This window comes from Equus caballus, chromosome X, assembly GCF_041296265.1.
Source record: "Equus caballus isolate H_3958 breed thoroughbred chromosome X, TB-T2T, whole genome shotgun sequence".
Lineage (NCBI taxonomy): Eukaryota > Metazoa > Chordata > Mammalia > Perissodactyla > Equidae > Equus > Equus caballus.
In genome coordinates, this window is record NC_091715.1 from 112418237 (window position 1) to 112437457 (window position 19221).

Genomic DNA, 19221 nt, shown 5'->3' on the forward strand with positions numbered 1-19221 from the left:
CAAAAAAAAAAAAAAGAAATCGCACCATCAGAAAGTAGGAAATGCTGCCTGCTAACTAGTATAAGAAACTCCCAACCTTTTACTGTGTAGTTTGTGACATCTGAATTTTTCAAATATGATCTCAAGTCATTTATTTTCAGCCTCTTAAGCTCTGCATTCCTCCCATCTTTTTCATGAAATGTGAAGCACACATTTAGACTATGAATGTATTTAAAACTTCTTGCTTCCTATTAATCCTCTCCACAGGTTACTTTTAAGGTCAAACAACCTTATTCATGGTGAATACTTTCATCTCAAGTACAATTTTTAAAAAACTAGAATCTCCTCTTCCAAGATTCGACAATATCTTTATAGTTTAGTGCAAGTTGTGAAATCACATTGTTTTTTAATACATCACTGAATAGAATGTGACCCACCCCTTGAATTCTCTATGTATAGCACTCTCGCCATGGATTAATGAGGAAAAAAATCTGTTAATAGAATCCAGAAAATGTACAACTACTTGAGGGTTTGAATACTCTTATGTCTATGTAAATATAGCAATATTTTTGAAATAAGATTTAGTCAACAGTTGGAGCAAAAATTCAGTTTAATAAGACTCATATTTCATATTTGGCCGGAAATAATTGAGTCAACACTGTGTCTCCTGATGAGAAAAGACTTCTTTTTTTGTTTGAAAAGCCTGAAATTAAGAAAGAGCGCCATTATTAACAGTCATAATAACACAAACTATTTCACTTAGATTAATAACTCAGAGAAACAGGCAAAAAGCATTCAACAGAGAAAGTGAAACATTTCATACACATTCGCATTACTCTGTATTGTTAAAAGACTTGGCATTAAGATATTTTCTCCCAGTTACAATTCCTCCTTAAAGCCCAACCCATAGTGATCCCTCCATATTCTGAAATTCTATATTATCTGTACAACTCAAACAGCAATCATCTAAAAGCAACTCATAACGCAGGCTATATTTTGTTTATGGATTCCATCTCCCCCAACTAGAGTGTGAGCTCTTGGTGGGCAGGTAGCACGGTTTTTAGTTTTTATGACCTTTTGCCTGTGACACACCAGTGATATATTTCAGTCTATGTCCATTTTAAGCTATTCTTTCCTTTCTCCCAATCCTGCTTTTTTCCCATAACTCTTTCTTTATATTTTACTCTAATCTAGAGGTAAATAGTGTTTCATGTTCTAAGCATTATTCTTACAGTTCAACAAAAGTAAATCCACCCCCAAAATGTAGCTTTTTAGGGTTAAATTTTTAAATTAATGTATTTTCTGAAGACATCATTATAATCCGTACAACATCAATTGTACACTCACAGGGTGCAAGCAAAATTATAAAATATAGGTCCATCATTTCTAAATGCAGAACATTTTTTGTTGTCTACTGTCTCAGACTAGACATCGTAATGTTATATAACTTACCGTTTTCAGTAAATCTTTTTGATTGTACAAAACCAGACAAGTTACTAATGAGACAAGTAATGAGATAAGTGCAAATGGTATCAGGAAAAATAACGAGGCTTTCTTCAATATGTCACCTAGGATTAAAAATCACAAAAAAATGGGAAGGGTTAGATGTTTACATTTATTTTTGAAAATGAATTATTTTATAAATAAACTAGTAAATGGTGAACTGAGTTAAATTCGGCAACTTCTGCCATATATATCAGTGCATATATACCATAGTTATGTTTGAGTGTAGTATTTTCATTTGTGTACTTTTTATATAGAACTGCTCTACTGAACTGTGATATCTCTTCATTTTACTTAGAAAAATAACTCTCCAAAGCCCAATTCTTATTTTCTCATATGATTTTGTTTAAAATTTGACCTTGTGAATTTTTCATAATAAATAAAATATTAGCCAAATGATTAGATAAGTGTCCTGTGTATCTCTTAACTCTCAGTAAATCAAATGTTTATATCATATCATATAATGCTGTAGTGAGCAAGAGCTGGTCTTCAATAAAAGTCCCTGTGTGAATAATAGAGCTAGTCTTTAAAGGTCATGTTTATAAAGTTGTCTCACATTCTAGAGACTAAAGAGAGGAGGTTTTTCTCCTCTTTTCAGGTTGAAGCTTTTTTTTCTTCTTGTCAAGAAGATTGGCTCTGAGCTAACAGCTGTTGCCAATCTTCCTCTTTTTTCTTCCTCCCCAAAGCCCCAGTACATAGTTGCATATCCTAGTTGGAAGTCATTCTAGTTTTTCTATGTGGGATGCCACCACAGCATGGCTTGATGAGTGGTGTGTAGACCCGTGCCCAGGATCTGAACCAGCGAACCCCAGGCTGCCCTTGAAGAGGAGTGCACGAACTTAACCACTCAGCCACAGGGCCAGCCCCTAGGTTGAAGTTTTAATGGTTGTTCTGCATAGCAAGAAATGAGCAATCACTAGACAAACTTAAAAAGTAGACAAAGCTTATCTTTCCAAAACTAGTATCTTCCACTTGTTTTGAAGTATTATAGAGCATCTTGAATCCTAGATCCAGATCTACACTAAAACCTACACCCAACGAACACAGGGATACATATATCTTCTCGAATTAGTGTTTTTCTGTTCTTTGGAACATGATGTAGTCTATACAGAAATCGAAATATAGTGATGTACAATGTTATAAACTAATGTTACAAAAAAAACCTACACCCAACCCCACCTTTTTCTTTCTCTATTCCCTAAGCATCTTATTTTCTGCTGGAAAATTACCAAATTCATATGCTCAGCTCAATTAAGATTTGCAAGCATATAATCCAGAGAAGTGACTAGCAATATTAAGGTTTTTTGCATGCAAAATTAACAGTGGGAAAGCAGACTTTTTTCCTGAGGTTCCAGCTCCTTTCCCTATACATAGAGTCAATCCTGAAACAGATATATTTTCATTTCCAAAAAAATTTTCCGTTTTTCTATAACTTGAAACATCCAATAAGAAATGTACTAAAGAACTCAGACCACATGCATTTCAGGAAATTCTTTGTTCATAATCTCAAAGTTATTAAGTTTCCACCAAGAGATACCAATCAGGGCAAAAGAAATCTGTCATCAATATCACTTAATATTATATGTAAAATACATAAAAAGATGTATATTTTGAGGATGTAGCTAAAAACTCACCATACCACTTTATGCATTGACTAAGGACAAGATATAATTCAAGACATGACTTTCTCAATGTCAGTTCCACAGAGTCTCTAGTTTTCTTTTTTTTATTTTTGAGGAAGATTAGCCCTGAGCTAACATCTGCTGCCAATACTCCTCTTTTTGCTGAAGAAGACTGGCCCTGAGCTAACATCGTGCCCATCTTCCTCTACTTTATACGTGGGACACCTACCACAGCATGGCGTGCCAAGCGGTGCCATGTCCGCACCCAGGATCCTAACTGGCCAACCCCGGGCCGCCAAGAAACGGAATGTGCGAACTTAACTGCTGTGCCACCGGGCCAGCCCCTCTAGTTTTCTTACAGTGGTGACAAAAACAGAAACATGGAGCCAGTAAGTGTTCTTTCTGATTTCATGTATTTCTTGGTTAACTGAGTTCTTCCTCTCTCTGCCTAAGTTTTCTCCATAGCCCTTAGTGATTATATGACACATTGGCCTGTTTGTTTATTGCCTATCTCTATTCCACTTGGGAATAAAATATAAATTCTGTGAGGACAGGGATTTTTTTTACTACTGTATCTCAAATGCCTGAAAATGTCTGCCATACGGTAGGTACTAAATAAATATTTCAAGAATGAAACAGAACAATGATACCACTATATTAATAGGAAGATAATTAATAGGAAGGCAATAGTCAAACGGGGATTCCATTATAATGGAGCAACATGAAAGGAGATTAATGGTTGATAGAAATGCCATTATCTGTCTGTATGTACATCTGTATGTGTATTTATGTATCTATATACCTGAAAGAGCAATGCTGAGTTAATTTCCTTAAATTTCAAACAATTATTAGGAATTTACATTAATAAGGCTAACATACTGTGAAGCACAATAATATTTTGTCTCATTATCAAGACTTTTTAGTTTATATTGCTATTTAGTTGAAATATGTCTTTTATCACTATTCACTTTAAATCAGTGTTGGAAGTGAATGGAATATGCATTTTACTAATGGTGACATATTAATCAGAAAAATATTCATTAGGCACAGTAGTAGAGACTCAAAGTAATTGTATGTTGGCCTATCCTTGCCATAAGATTTCTTTTCCCTTGAAAATTGAAAGCATAGGAAAATATTGATTAAAATAGGCTCCCCTCAAAAAGAACTAGCATATTCTCTTTATTGACAGAAAAGCAAGAATGATGATAATAGAACTATAACAAGACTCAAACTAATTTAACTCCTCCTAGTGAAAACTGAATATTCGATTTTCCATAAATCTATGTTTGATTGAGGTGCTTGCTAATTTATATTGTCTATAGACTATATGCAAGAGCCTTTTGATTTCCATAATTACAAAATACACTGAAAGAAAATTAATTTTGCTAGCAAATAGCTCGTTATTTAGTTACTGTTCTTTTATCTCATACCATTCCAGCATTGTTCATCACTCCACTCACTCCAAATTCCATCATCTGAGCAATAAATATTCACTTTGCTTCTTACTAAAAAGCATAATCGTTTGCTTTCATTTGATGTTCTTGCAATGTATATTTCATTTTCAACTGTGGTAGTCTGAAAGCCAAGGAAAAAATAAGATGCTATTATTTGGTCTAATTGCAGCTAGACAGATCCCGTTTGATTTGTCACTTTCAAAGTGGGTTTTGCTACATAAAATATATGCATCAAATGTCTAGAAAGGTATATACCAAAATCCTAACAGTGATTATCTCTCTTTATGGTGGATTATTTTTTTCATTTTTTCTTCTCTTACCTATATTTTTAAATTTTTCTATAGTGATAATGGATCACTTGAAGTAAAGGGCACATGCGACAGGACAAAATTCCTAGGTAGCTTTGGTGTTTATGACACCCAGTATTTGGATTAATGTCAAATTTCCCAGATTGCATAAACTGAAATTGCTTCATACAGTGAGGTAGCAAAAAGAGCCATCATGTGAATGTTGTTTCTATGGAAACTATAGAGTTCATACACATAAAGCTTTTTTTTTTTCTTTTTCTTGTTTTGGTTAACCACCATTAAGACCCACGTAACAGTGCTCAGGGCTTGGCATGAAACTACCCTTTCAGATATGAGAATATACAAAGCTAGATGATCTCAAAGAAAAACAAAATCACCAAAGCAACTGTTTCAGTTTTGCATTTCAAAGAGCTGAAGAGTATTTCTTATTCAAAATAACATCTTTTCTTTTGTTGTAACTCTTCTTGGGAACCAGCATACTATCGTATAGGTTAAAGTGGACTGGGAGTAAGATCTAGATTCTAGTTCTAGCTGTGTAACTTCATTGTAAGTCCATTCACTTCCTTGTGACTTGTAAATCAGTTCAACTCCCAATTCTCTCATCTGTATATGAAATGAACTGATTAGAATGAATGATTCACCTACTTGTCTCCACCACTGTCTAAGTTGGAAACCAATAAATAAAATTAACATATAACAATGTGGGGCTAAAGGCATCACCACACTGTTGGTGCTGGGAGGTAATCAGTCTTGCAACCATTGTCTCCTTCCCCACTTAGTCCCTCTTCCCCACTACTAGCAATTCTCAAGTAGCCCTGCCAGATTCTACTCTAATTTTGACCTGACGGTCGTTCCTCAAGAATTGGTTTTTATGTTTGTTTGTGTTTTTTGTTTTCTTTTTACCTGAGGCCTCTTTACAACCCATCTTATGCATGTGCTTAGCAAATTAACTTATTAACACAATATTGGAAACAAGTGACTAGATTATCTCTAAGGTCCTATGTAGTTTTAAAATTGGTGTGACTAATTACATTTTCAGACTGTAAGCGTCTTTCTTTATCCACTAGATTGCTTGGTTTTCTGGAAATTAAACTAAGATACACGTCATGTTCTATTCCTCATGTGGATAGCAACTGATTTTGGTTCTCATGTTTGCTATTTTATTTAAAAAGTTATGTTTATGATTTTCCCAAATAAATGCAATATTCATACCACCCAGGTAGTATCATCTTCTGTGAACTTGATTTCATAAATGAAACACTTTGCTGGAATGGGTCCTCTAGGCATGTTCCATTTCAGGCTAATGTCCTCTGAACTCTTCACAATGAGACTAAGGTAGTCTGGTGGCAAAGGTTTAACTGAAAAGCAAAAGGAAACAATTTCAACACAGAAATTACTGAGGTTCAGCAGTAGCCCTAATCAAAAGCTAGGGATACCTAGTAACAGAAGCCTCCAGGATAAATCAGGCAGCTCAAGACTATTCTCTACAATGTAAATTAAAATCAAAGTTGCTTGCCAACCAAGATTAGTTTGAGAAACTTGGTTATTTTGGAAACTCAATTTCCAGTAAGTCACATACTGACAATTATTTAAGCCTAAGAGAGAAGTCAGAAGATCAAGATCATTACAGTCATTTTTCCATTTTGTAGCATTAGAAACAACTACCACAACCATTACTACTACTATTTTTGTTAACAGCCAACTTATTTAGAACTTACGACATGTCAGGCACTGAACCAGAAATGTTACATCATAAACTCTTTCATGTCTCAAAATTTAATCTATGAAGTGGTCCTCTATTACCTGCATTTTATTGATAAGAAACCTGAAACAGATGTTAAAAGTAACTTGCCCAAAGTCATACAGCTGGAAAGTGGTAAATCCAAGATTTAGACTCAGGTATGGTTGACTCTAAAACCTGTTAGAACTGTTAGAACTGAGAACACAGAGTCAGAAAATACCCAACCATTTGCCTATTGAGCTCCCAGGTCTCAATAGGCAAATTCCATAATTACTCCATCACTAACACTAGATAAAAATAGTATGTAGCAGACCAACTCTTTGAAGCTGGGAAATAATTGTGAGTTCTAAATGAAAACAACACTTTATCCTTCACTCAATTCCTTATCTTCTATACTTTTATATTTAACAAGAGCTTCCTTGTGTGCTCTATTGGCCCTCATTCTTCTGGCTTTGCATTTCGGTAGGTATCTCTATCTCCATCTCTTCTCTTCCAGGTGGTTGTAAATGGTTCTGGTTCTAAACCAGAAACATTTTGAAGTTGTTTACCTCACCTATATTTTGAAGCTGAAAAATGAAATAGCTGGGTCTGATAGGCTCGGATTCTGATGATCCATTAACACAGATGTAGAAATCTTTATAGTCTGATGACTCCAAATAGGGAAACCTGCATCCAATATTTTTTCCATTAACCTTGATGTAATCAGCACACTGTAATGCATGGTGCAAGCCCTCATACCTGTAAAAAGAATTATTGTAAGAATTGTGTTTACCAATATCTCCCAGTATCATGGCGCTCAATTTTCAATTATCTTAAGATACCAAGTGAATAAAAAATTATTTAATAACATGCAATATTTACTGAGCACCAACTATGTGCCAGATTCTATGATAAGTGCTAGAGAAACAATAGTAAGGAAAGTAGACATAGTCCAGGATTTCATGAAGCTTCCAATCTGGTGAGAGTCTTTACAAAATTCAAAGACAAGGCAAGGATTCTTACTCATCTACTTAGGTTATGCTGACTCACCAACAGGATTTGTGAAGCGGAAAACAATTCCTACTAAGAAAAACTGGGATTTATATAGATAATCTTGGATAATACTACCTTTTTTACATTGTACTGGAGAAAGCAGATTTAAAAGCAGACTTACAAAATACTATTATGTATAATAAAACGAATGAAAGTCCTCTGAGGACACAATACACAACAAAAGATAAACCTCAGAAAAGACAATGAGGAGGTCAAAAAGAAAAAGATGAGCCGTTTGGCAAGTAAATATCTAATTTCCCATTCTCCTAGACAAGAAATGTTGCCATATAATTGGAAGTTAACCTCTTCCCAGTAATAAAACTAGTGGGAATTAAGGGGGATTTCCCAAGCAACAAATGCCTGTTTATTTTCCTAAAGAATAGCTTGCAACGCAAAATGTGACATAACCTGTAAAAGTAGCCAAAATTCCTTTTGTAGTGAGGCCAATCTAGCAGCTGGTAAGGTGCTTGTACAAGTCTCTGGACTCTACTGAATTCACTTTATGCCAAGTATTTACTTTAGGCAGAGTTTGCAGAATTGTAGTCTATTTGTTACTTCACCTGATTAGACTTTGAAAGACTTGAATTCTAGGGTGGACTTTACACAGGTTTACTTTGTGCCAACGGGAAGCCTCATGGTACCCTTATTTTCCAGTCTCTAAAATGTTAATATTTTTCCCTCACTACTTTAGTAAGGTGAGAATAAAGTATGTTAGACATGACCTACAATGTATAAGAGGGCACGAACTTTGTCTTATTCACACTTTTGTCTTTTTTATCTAGAACAGTGCCTGGCACTTAATAATTGCTTAATATTTGTTGAATTAATGAACAAATAATTTAGACCTTAGAAATTGACCCATCCAATTCCAGATGAGGAAACTGAGATTGCAAAAAGGGAAATTGCTTGCCCAAGACCACCAGTTTAAATGATGGCAGACCAGGGACCAGAACCCAGTTCTAAGGATTGTTATTAGTTTATACCTTATCACTTATATGATTTTCTAAAGGAAAATGCCATGATAATTTGGGCCTGAAACTCAGAAAGAGTAACTGTGTCCTTCATTGGCTTCTGTTATTTATTAAATGCATAAATTCTGATACTTACCTATCAATTTATCAATGCTATCATCATTTTTAGGTTATAACTGCTTAGGTTATAACTCCATCTATATAAAGGATACAAAATATAATCCAGTACAGAATCAGTGATTGCATTCTTTATATCACCCATAGAGTACTTTCCTACTTCCTTCTAACTCCCATTGAAAACCACAAATAACTGTAAACAACCTTCATCATAAATACAACTCTGAAAAATATAATGAATTTAATTTAGTGAAAATACAGTTACTTATACTTTGGATTAATTTTGATATTTTCCTAATATGAAATTCTTATTATAAAAATACTTACCAGTAAAACAAGTTGTAATTGGTATCAAAATGAACACCCATGCCAGATTTCCAAGAGCACAGCAAATCTTGCCAGTTGTAATATATACAGTCCATATCCTGAATTTTAGTTCCCAGATTTCCTAAGGAATGAATGAATCGTGAATGTTTGAAAGGCATGGTGATGACTCATTTGGGAAATCACTATGCAATTTTGTTTCATTTCCTTTGACCTCTCCATTTCATTTAGCAATCAACATAATCAGGAATATTTCAAAAGAAAGTTGTTGGAAATCACTTCACTGTAAGTGAGGCATGCAAAATCAAAAACCTTTGAGTGCTCATTTACTGGTACTAGTGTAAGCATATGCAAAAGTACTAACTTAACAATTCTGGGATGCTCTGAGCAGTTGAGTAAATACTCACATACATATTTACTACTGTGACCCCAAAACTGGGAACTATATTAACGTAATAAGAGGTAGGTTTTGCCAAATGCATTTGCCGATTTAAAGAATTCAAAAAGGACAGTCACCCACTCCTAAGAAGGACTCTATTTTGTGCCACACTCTCAACTGTACATATAACCTGGCATATAAGAGTTAAGGGACTTATTCCTCATATGGATCATTCTAAAAGTATTAAATATGAAAAGAGAGCTTTGTTTTAACCTTGTAGTGATGTCCAATAAGTAACTTCTGCCCACGAGCTTTGAACTTCTGACCCATTTGTGCATTGCCCTGGCAGAAGTGTGCGTATCTTTGCTTCAACACCTTTGTTAAGGTCGAACCCATCTTTGTAGCATAGATTCTTAGTAATGATGGTCTGTTTGATAAACAGATGAGACAAAGTCAAGCTTAGAAACAGTAATGGCATCATCAGCCACAGTTAAGAAGGCTAAGAAGTCATTAATACTCTGGAGAGTTCACAATATCTAAGAAATTCCTGATGATTATCTGATACAATGCCCCAGATATATTTCTGGCAGAGCTCACTTCTGTATATGATGTCATTGATGAGTTCACTTGAATCTTAATATCTCATTCAAAAAACACAAAAAAAATCTACAAGAGAAAAAAGGCTTTATGGCAGAACTTGAGCTATAACCAGCTTGAACTCAAGAGATAGTTTTCACATACCATATACGTATTACATGACAAATGATTTATCACCTTTCAAATATCATATAAACTCTTCAGAAATCATATAAAGTAAGATCTTGGTGGTAACTGGGGAAAGCCAGATAAATTGTGGGCTCCTTGGAGGACTAAAATCAAATATCACTTATCCTTGTATTCCTGATACCTGGCAGACTGCCTGGCACAAAAAGTTACTTAATAAATATTTGATTTGAATTATCCCTCGAAGCTACCCAGCTGGATTAGGAAGGTAACAGAATGCCTTGTACGACAGAAATCTTTGAATAAACATGCCTGTTGACCATGTAATTAGTTAATAATACAATAAACTTCCAGTAAGCACTTACTACAATATATGCAAAGAACCATGCTGTGTTCTGTAGGGAGAGTACAAAGATAAATAAGGGTTGATTCCCACAGAGAAAAAGCTCACAGTCCAGTAGCATATATAAGACCCATATACAGGTATATAAGTAATTGTAAAATATGGTAAAATGTGTAAGTACTCTTCAAATCTACATTCCACTGGACCAAGTATTTTTTTTCCTATACTTCCAATGGTAGTCTTAATAATGGGTGGGGTGAAAATAGATGTGGCAGGATGCACAGCAGATAGCAACAGGCAAGGCAGCTTGCTATATCTTAATAATAGCTATTGAGATATGGCAATTAGAGTGGACGCTGACAGCAGGAATCACAAGAAAACTCCTAATCACTATGATATCACAAGTGCATGCTTTACTTACCTTCCAGTTTTCACTATCAATGTTTCGGTATTTTAATTCATATTCTACTGTGCATTCCTTAAAATTATCCAGAGACAGAGGACGTTGCCATTGCAAATAGAGATAACCTAAATATCCAGGATCTACTATCTCAAAGTCCTGAGGAGCATTAACTGAAACAAAATCAATAAAATATTTTTACTCTTTTCCAGTATCTTATGACAGAGATTGCTAAATCCAGATTACTCCCATATGTCCATCAATTATGAATGGATAAATAAGCTGTGGTACACCCATACAATGGAATAGTATTCAACCATAAGAATGAAGTACTGATACATGCTACAACATGGAAGAATCTTGAAAGCTTTATGCTAAGTGAAAGAAGCCAATAACAAAAGACCACATATTGTATGATTATATTTATATGAAATATCCAGAATAGGTAAATCCACAGAAACAAAGTCAATTAGTGGCTGCCACTAATTATGGCTTATGGCTAAGTGCTTTAAGAATTTGGAGAACAGGCAGATCTTGTTGGTCTATTCTGATTAATTGAATCCTCTAGCTTACTAAAGTTCAGAGCTATCCCTAGAGTATGGAAAACCAGGGCCACTCTTTGGAAGGACTCAAGAAAAAGTGACAGGCAGCTGAATAGAAAGATATCAGAACACAGCTTGTCTTATTTTGGGGGAGAGAGTAGTGGGAGGCAATGGCTCCCCCATCTGGTGATTTAAAAAGCAACAAAAATAAACAAATAATTCTATAAACTTTACTGCTAGCAAATCTAGTAGTACTATAGTACTGCTCTCACGTTGCTTTTCTGCTAATAATTTCCTCTCATTTCTGCCCTGTTCATTTTAATACTTCACTTCATAATAATTACTGAGGTGAGGAAAAGAACCCACTGACAGAAATTGTGGCACAAATTATGATTTGGCATGGGACCCCCATGTACCAATGAAAAGAAGGTCCCTATCGAGGATGAAATGACAATCCTATTATTTCAACTCTTATAGTTAGAAATCTTTGTCAAACGCATTGTTCTAATTACCTTCTACAATAATAAAAGTTCATTAGATGCGATTTAATAATTCTGTAATTATTTTTAAATTTTAATTTAAATCTCTGTACATTTTTTCTTATTTATATAATTGTCTTAAAAGTTAAAGATACTAATTAAGGAAAATTTACAGTTAGTTGGGTACCAGGCAATGAAGTTCAGATAATTAATCTATTTTTTAGAAAAGACTATACAAAAAGGTATGGAAAGCATCTTTTAGTTTGGCTTTTATCCCACAAAATGTTTGTTATCATCAGTTACTTTATACATGAGACTGACTAGTAAGAATATATCTTTTCTGCATGGACTTCCTGAAATATTTCCAATAACAATCCATCTACTTGTTACGCATTTTCATAGGATAGGTTGAAAAGACAGTTAATATCTCCAACTTTAAAACTACTCCATTGTTGGTTTACCGTTTATCTCGGCGTTTGAAGACAAAGTAGAGCCAAATGCCATGCAAATAAGAAGGGTATAGAGGCATCTGCTATCCAAACGAGTGAGAGCCATTTCTCCAAGATTTAATATCTTGAAATTTCCACTCTAAGAAGAAAAAATATAATATTTTAACTTTATCTTACTTCAAATAACCAAATGACTAAATGTTATTAAAAGTACATTAGTCTTCGCATGGAAATTCTATGCTTGCTCGCTACCAAGAATTGAGAAAACTGTACCTTTAAACCATGGAAACAAGAAAAATCAAGTGTGGAACCAACATAATTGGAAAGGGAGGTTTCTAGTCTCACCCTTCTTATAAGAGTAAAAACAAAGCAAAACAAACAAAACTTGTATCCCTCTACCTCTCCCCCCCACCCCCCACCACACACATACTTTTCCACGCATCGCATGCTCTGGCCAGTACAGGTTGGCTTCAAATAGCCTTCTGCCTGAAGACTGAGCCAGAGCCACCAGAGCGTGCTTATTGGTTCACAGGGGGCTTTATGACATCATTAGTCTCCATAGCAACCTCTCCCCTAGCAACAAAGAAAACACACTGATAGATACATATACTCTTTTCTGAGATTAAAAGTATTTGAAAGTTATCTGACTACTGAGAAAACTCAGAAATGACACAAAAGCCTCAGATAACTGAGAACTTTGCTTCATATCTTCATAAGAAATGTTAAATTATCATCTTCTGCTCTCCTATATGTTCCACTCTTCCCTGTATTTCCTGTATCAGTAAATGACATCATCATCTTCCCAATTGCCCGAGCCAGAAACCTGAGAGTCTTTCTCAAGTCCTCAGTCTCTCTTCCAATCTCTGCATTATCATTACCCCTTCCTCAGTTGAGGATCTCATCATCAGGGATCTCCTTATCCAGTCTTTCCTGTTTCCAAAACATTCTCTACACCACATACAGTAAGAATGACCTTTCTAAAGGACAAATCCAAACTTATCACCCCTTACTTAAAACAGCACTTCACTGCCACAAAATACAATTTAATCATCTTTTTATTTTTGAATAATATTGATTTTATGATCAAAACTTAAAGGATTCATGTATCCACATACCTACTTAATCAAAAAATACTCTCCTTTCAAAAAAAAATCACCACTCCCAGTTCTATACTTCTTTTTGAGTCTATATTCCCAGAACCAACAATTTCACAGGAAGTTAAGGATTAAAGGTCACTTATTCTAACATTCAGGGACTACCTTTCTTTTTTCCAACATAAATCAATTAGGCAGGACAGACCCTCTCTCCTTGCCCCACCATCGTTATCCTACCTGGTCCATCTGTAATGCTCTAATGTTGGTAAGCTCCCATTATTACATAATACAATCTTGGGATCAGACTGTTAGAGCCAGCAGGTATATTGTAGACAATGCTAGTCCAGTCCTCCTTTATATATTGGGAAGTAAAACTGAGACTTGCCCAAGATTACACAGCGAGTTAGTAACAGAGCTGGAAGTAGGACAGAGTTATGATTCCCAACCCAGTGCACTTCCACCCTAGCATGCTGGATCCCACACGTTTGACTCAGGATTATGAAAGCTTTTCCTCTGGGATTCCAGCACTTAAGTCTTCCTTCAAGTAGCTAGCCAGGCTGAATCAACACTGTGTCATTTTTGTCTATGTCTCATAAAATCATAAAAGATGTCATTTCTCTTACAGACATCCAATAAATCTCTCTCCTCAATTCCTCCTTCCCTGCTCACCAGCCCATTGCTGCCCTCTAAAGCATCTATAAGTAATAGGTTTGGTCAACAGAAGGCCACACATCTTCCACAGAGCTGATCTCATACATTGAGATGAACGCAGTAAGTCTGACAAAGAGAAATCCTTTCATTCTACCTATAAGGACTAAGACAATCAGGCTTCCCTTAAGATGCTCTCTCAGAGATCTTAAAATTTTCTCTCCCTTATCAATCTGTCCCTAAATATTTCATAGCATTCATAGCCCTGTGTCATGTGCAGCATAAATGCTAAGTAAAGAGTTAAAAATCACTTGCTTCTATTCTACTTATAGGCTACTGAAATTTGACTCGGGTTATCAAATAGCGTTTCCTGGATCAGTCCAACACATTCAAGCAAAGACAGGAAATGTGATAACTGGCTTCCTGAGTCACTTATCTATAAACCCACAAAAGGAGTTCCTGAATTACACCTAGGGTCCCACCTAGACTTTCTTACCCAAATGAACACGAAGACAATTCTTTCCTTGGCTTCTGGGTTATAGGCTTGTCACTAGTGCCATGAGGTGCTTTATATACTATATGGTTACCAGGAAGGACAGAGTTTTTCAAAAGAGGGGAAGGGACCTGAAGAGAAAGGGAAGATGGGGGATAGAAAGGCAGACATACGGAATTTGAAACAGTTTCTGAAATACTCCCCACTCCAAGGCCACAGTTAACAACTATTCATCTGGTCTTAACTCCTTATTTTGAAAAATGAAGAAATACCCAGCAAGGAAGGTGAGTTGTGCAAGGTCACACAACTTATTGGTGGCAGAGGTAGGACTGAAAACCAGCTCTCTTGAACCCTTTTCACTGACTAGCAAATAAATTTTCTTCTTATAAGGAGTCTATCTTGCACCTATAATACCAGAAGCCTCCCCGGGAATCTTCCTCAACCTACTGTCACCACCCAAACCATCAACTCTACCACATAGTTTTACCATCACGACATTCTTGGCAGAGTAATAATTCAATAAACATTCACTGGGCACCTATATTTTTTGCCAGACACTATTTCAGCTAAATCTTGTCTAAGACACAAGATGCGAGTGATGAGTCATAATGTCTGTATTAATAATAATATTTCCTACTATTTATTCAGTTTATGCACTTTACATGCATTATTTCATATAATATTCATAGTCAGCCTTGGGCGTATGTACTATTTTTATTACCATTTTAAAGATCAGAAGCAGAAACATAGTAAAATTCAACAAATTCCCACAAGTCACACTGATCATAAATGGCGAAGCTTACATTTGAATCCAGACAGTCTAGTACCAGAGTCCTCGATGATAACCACTATAACTAGCATTTTCCACGCCTAAGATCAATGTGGAGGGCAGCCTCCTGTTTCTACCCAATCAGTTTCACACAACACTATTGCTTAGACAGTTTCCCACTGAGAATCTCCTTTGGAATGGCAGGCCTAAAGCTATTTCCTGTTTTCAGCCTCAATTCCCCACCTTCTCAAAGCCATGCTACATAATCTCTTCATTCTAAGAGTTGGCTGGGATAATCCTTGCATTATTGGAGAACGTCCAGGTACTTACCAATAATATGGTTTCTCAAGAAATGGATTATCATAGGCAATTATCACAGGCCTTCTATTTTTCTCTTCTCCACTTTAGAGGCATTAATTAGAATCTCTAATACTTCCCTTCCTGTCTGATAATAAGGCACACTGAAAAAATTACATAGCTGTTCCCGAAATAGCCAGCAGGCCAGGATCCAAACCTGTGAACCCCAGGCCGCTGTAGTGGAGCCCGCAAACTTAACCACTATGCCACTGGCCAGCCCCTGATCTTTGTCTTAATAACAATAATTTCTTGCATTTTCTTAGTTTTTTATAGTTTACAAATAATTTATTGAATTATTTTAACAAATCTATAGGTGTATAAAGTTAGTATTGCATATCTACAGTCAGTAACATTGGAGCTTAGAGAAGTGATGTGATTTGTACAAGATCCCACAGCTGGCAAAATCCATACTGAAAGGAATGGTAAAAGAAGTAAGGGGCAATAAAAGGTTGCAAGACTAAGAATGCAGTCGCTTACATAATACAGTTTTGTAGAAAAGTTCCTTCTCTACCTTAACAAAGAAAAAAAAGATTCTTCCAAAGTATCTGAAATGACCTCAGGTTCTTGTTTTGTTTGTAAAGGTAGTGACTAAGTTGCAGAAAAAATAATTATTTATTAGAAAATGATGAATGGAGTTTTGCAACATCACTAAAGTGACTTCTAAAAAAACCACCCCAAAGAAGTATGGCCATGTTATTTCTGCTGCCATTAGATAAAAAGAAAGATTAGGGGCTGGCCCCATGGCGGAGTGATTTAGTTCGTGCGCTCCGCTTTGGCAGCCCGGGGTTTCGCTGGTTCGGATCCTGGGCGCGGACGTGGCTTCCCTCGTCAGGTCATGCTAAGGTGGCGTCCCATATAGCACAACCAGAGACACTCACAACTAGAATATACAACTGTGTGCTGGGGGGCTTTGGGGAGAAGAAGAAAAAAAAGAAGAAGAAGACGATTGGCAACAGTTGTTAGCTCAGGTGCCAATCTTAAAAAAAAATTAGTGTTATAAAATTTGATACTTTCCATTCACATTATTTAAAATATCTAAAAACATCAGCCAAAGCAATTATAATAGGACTTGGAGAAAAAGAAAACGGGAAAATAGAGAAGAAGTAGAGCTTGAGGAGAATAAAATGGAAAAGAGGGGTAACTGCAAAAGCTTAAATGTCACCTGTGGGTGAAATGATAAATTTAGAAAGTCTTACATGAGAAGGCATTGAGTAGGAGATCTGGACTCTAGCACCAACTTTGCCAGGGGATTTAGAAAATGATAATAATAGGGACTATAGTTTATTAAGCTCTTACCAGGCATTAAGCTCTGTGCCAGATGCTTGATATAGAGTAGCACCTTTAAGTCTCACAAACATTGCTAGTTACTACTATCATTATCCCAATATTACAAATGAGTCGTATGAGGCTTAGAAAATGTAAGCAAATTACTGAAGGTCATACAACTTAAGCAAGATAAGATATGTAAATCTGATTCTAAAAGATAATGCTCCTTTTAACATATAATACTGTCTTTCAACTAACCTCACTTTAGTGAAGCTCAACTTCCTCTCATACAGGTTATCCCTGGGATATCATTCTGTTTCATCAGTTAATCTGCTGTGTATCAGTCCACGGTTTTAGGATGTGACTCAAAAGCACTGGCTTGCTGAATAACTAATCTTGTTTCAAGGAGACCATCCAACATATGCAAATGTCTATTCATAGCTCTCTGGAGTATAGCCATGACTCAGCATCATAATCAGCACCTCTGGAACCTGCCAGATCTTGAGGCCTGACAAAATGTTGAGATCGATACATGACTCAATAACAGTACAATCAGCGTATGAACTAGTGGTGAGGCAAATCTAATTTAGATAATAACTAACAAATAATATGTCCTGCAGTGGAGTAGTTCACAAAGAATGCCAAAGATGACTTCGTGTACTTTCAAACACAAAAAGACTTTGAAACAGACAGATTTATCGTGCTTGCCACTAGTCATGTGTAAGTCATTCCCCACAAAAATACACAAAGTAGTTAGGCACATGTTGAATGATGAAAATCACTGTAGACAAATGAAATACAGGTAGGATCTCTTTTTAACAAATATCACTTTAACATCCAATTATACATAACATGATTATACTTGTGTCGCTGTCTACATTACATACTAACATTGTTTATTGAAATTTATGAAATATGTTCAATGAATCTCGTAAAACATACGTAGTCATCTTATTCCCTAACTCTTTTTTCAGATGGTTTCCTGTATGGCATCCTGGGTTCATCCAGCTAACAAGTTTCCTGAAACACTGTCAAAGCTGGAGAATTTGGTTTTGAGCTACCACAGCAATGCCAGGTTTACAGTGTTAATTGATGAAGCAGTTTGCACTTTTCAGAATCTGTCCCTAATCTGAGCAGATCAGAGTTTTATTAGTTCATAATCCCATACAACAAACCACTCACAGGCTTTTACAACCCTTTAAAAAAATCCCCCAGGGCATCAATTTTTTAAACAAGTCAAATTGTTGTTATTAAATATACCTTACATTTTATTCAACTGGAGTCACAGCTGAAGAGGGATGCAGTATCTTGAAAAGCACAGCTGCTCTGGAACTAGCAAAACAATCTTTTTTGTTCAACACCCTTCTCCTCACTCCCAGATGCCTTCAAATACTTGTTAGCAAGCAAACACTGTATACCCAAAACATTCACTTCGAGTAACAACTTCAAAAGTAAATGATAAAATGTGCCCCATCCCCTTCATACTAAGTAAAAACAGAATGCCAAATGTAAAATAGCAGGTTTTATATTTCTTCAAGGTTATTATTCTACCAGTATGCTTTTTCATGTCTGGAAGGTATAACCTGTAAATACGTGAGATTATGGTGTTATATCACATATAGTACTATCAGTTATGGAAAAGAATGTTAAGAAAAACACATAAATATTTCTAATGTGTATTCATTATTCAATAATTATCTTTTGGAAGCTTACTACATGCTAGGCAGTGTTCCAGGTACTGGGGATACACCAGTGAGCAAGACAAAGAACCTGCGCTCTTAGAACTAACTTTCTGGTGTGGAAGACAGACAATAAGCTTATCAGATAATTCTAAGTTCTATAAAGAAAAATAAAGCAGGATAATATAAAAAAGAGTAATAGGGGTTCATTTTCGATAGGGGGGGTCAGGGAATGCCTCTCTGAAAAAGTGACATCGAGGACCTCAATGAATCAAGGGAATGAAACAGGTGAAGATACAGGGGAAGAATCCTCCAGGTAGAAGGAATAGAACATTCAAAAACCCTGAGGTAGGAATCAGTGTAGTACTTCTAGGAATAGCAGGACCCGTAGGATAGGAAACAGAAAAAGTTAGATGATCTCACAAATATAAGCAGACTGTAGGCTATGGTAACAAATTTTCATTTGATTTTAGTAAAATGTGAAGCAACTGGACAGTTGTGAGTAGAGTGACATGATGTAACTTACATTTTAAAAGGCTACTCTGTATG

The 19221-nt window shown here is 35.8% G+C and overlaps 1 protein-coding gene across 4 annotated transcripts in view; it reads right to left on the reverse strand.

The window, feature by feature from the left end:
- Window positions 1-571: 571 nt before the first annotated feature.
- Window positions 572-19221, reverse strand: part of IL13RA2 (interleukin 13 receptor subunit alpha 2) — an 85832-nt gene continuing 67182 nt past the window's right edge. For 3 of the 4 annotated variants that reach the window (XM_023633421.2, XM_070258491.1, XM_014729116.3), the window contains 9 exons: window positions 12379-12505; window positions 10918-11069; window positions 9704-9857; window positions 9055-9175; window positions 7161-7345; window positions 6079-6224; window positions 4535-4679; window positions 1432-1547; window positions 572-682 (listed from right to left, as the gene is read on the reverse strand). In XM_023633421.2, coding sequence (XP_023489189.1) covers window positions 632-682; window positions 1432-1547; window positions 4535-4679; window positions 6079-6224; window positions 7161-7345; window positions 9055-9175; window positions 9704-9857; window positions 10918-11069; window positions 12379-12472 — 1164 coding nt within the window. In that variant the 5' untranslated portion in view covers window positions 12473-12505 and the 3' untranslated portion in view covers window positions 572-631. Of the gene's footprint in view, window positions 683-1431; window positions 1548-4534; window positions 4680-6078; window positions 6225-7160; window positions 7346-9054; window positions 9176-9703; window positions 9858-10917; window positions 11070-12378; window positions 12506-12796; window positions 12906-19221 lie in introns of those variants that run through there. The other variant, XM_005614429.4, reaches the window with a different exon arrangement.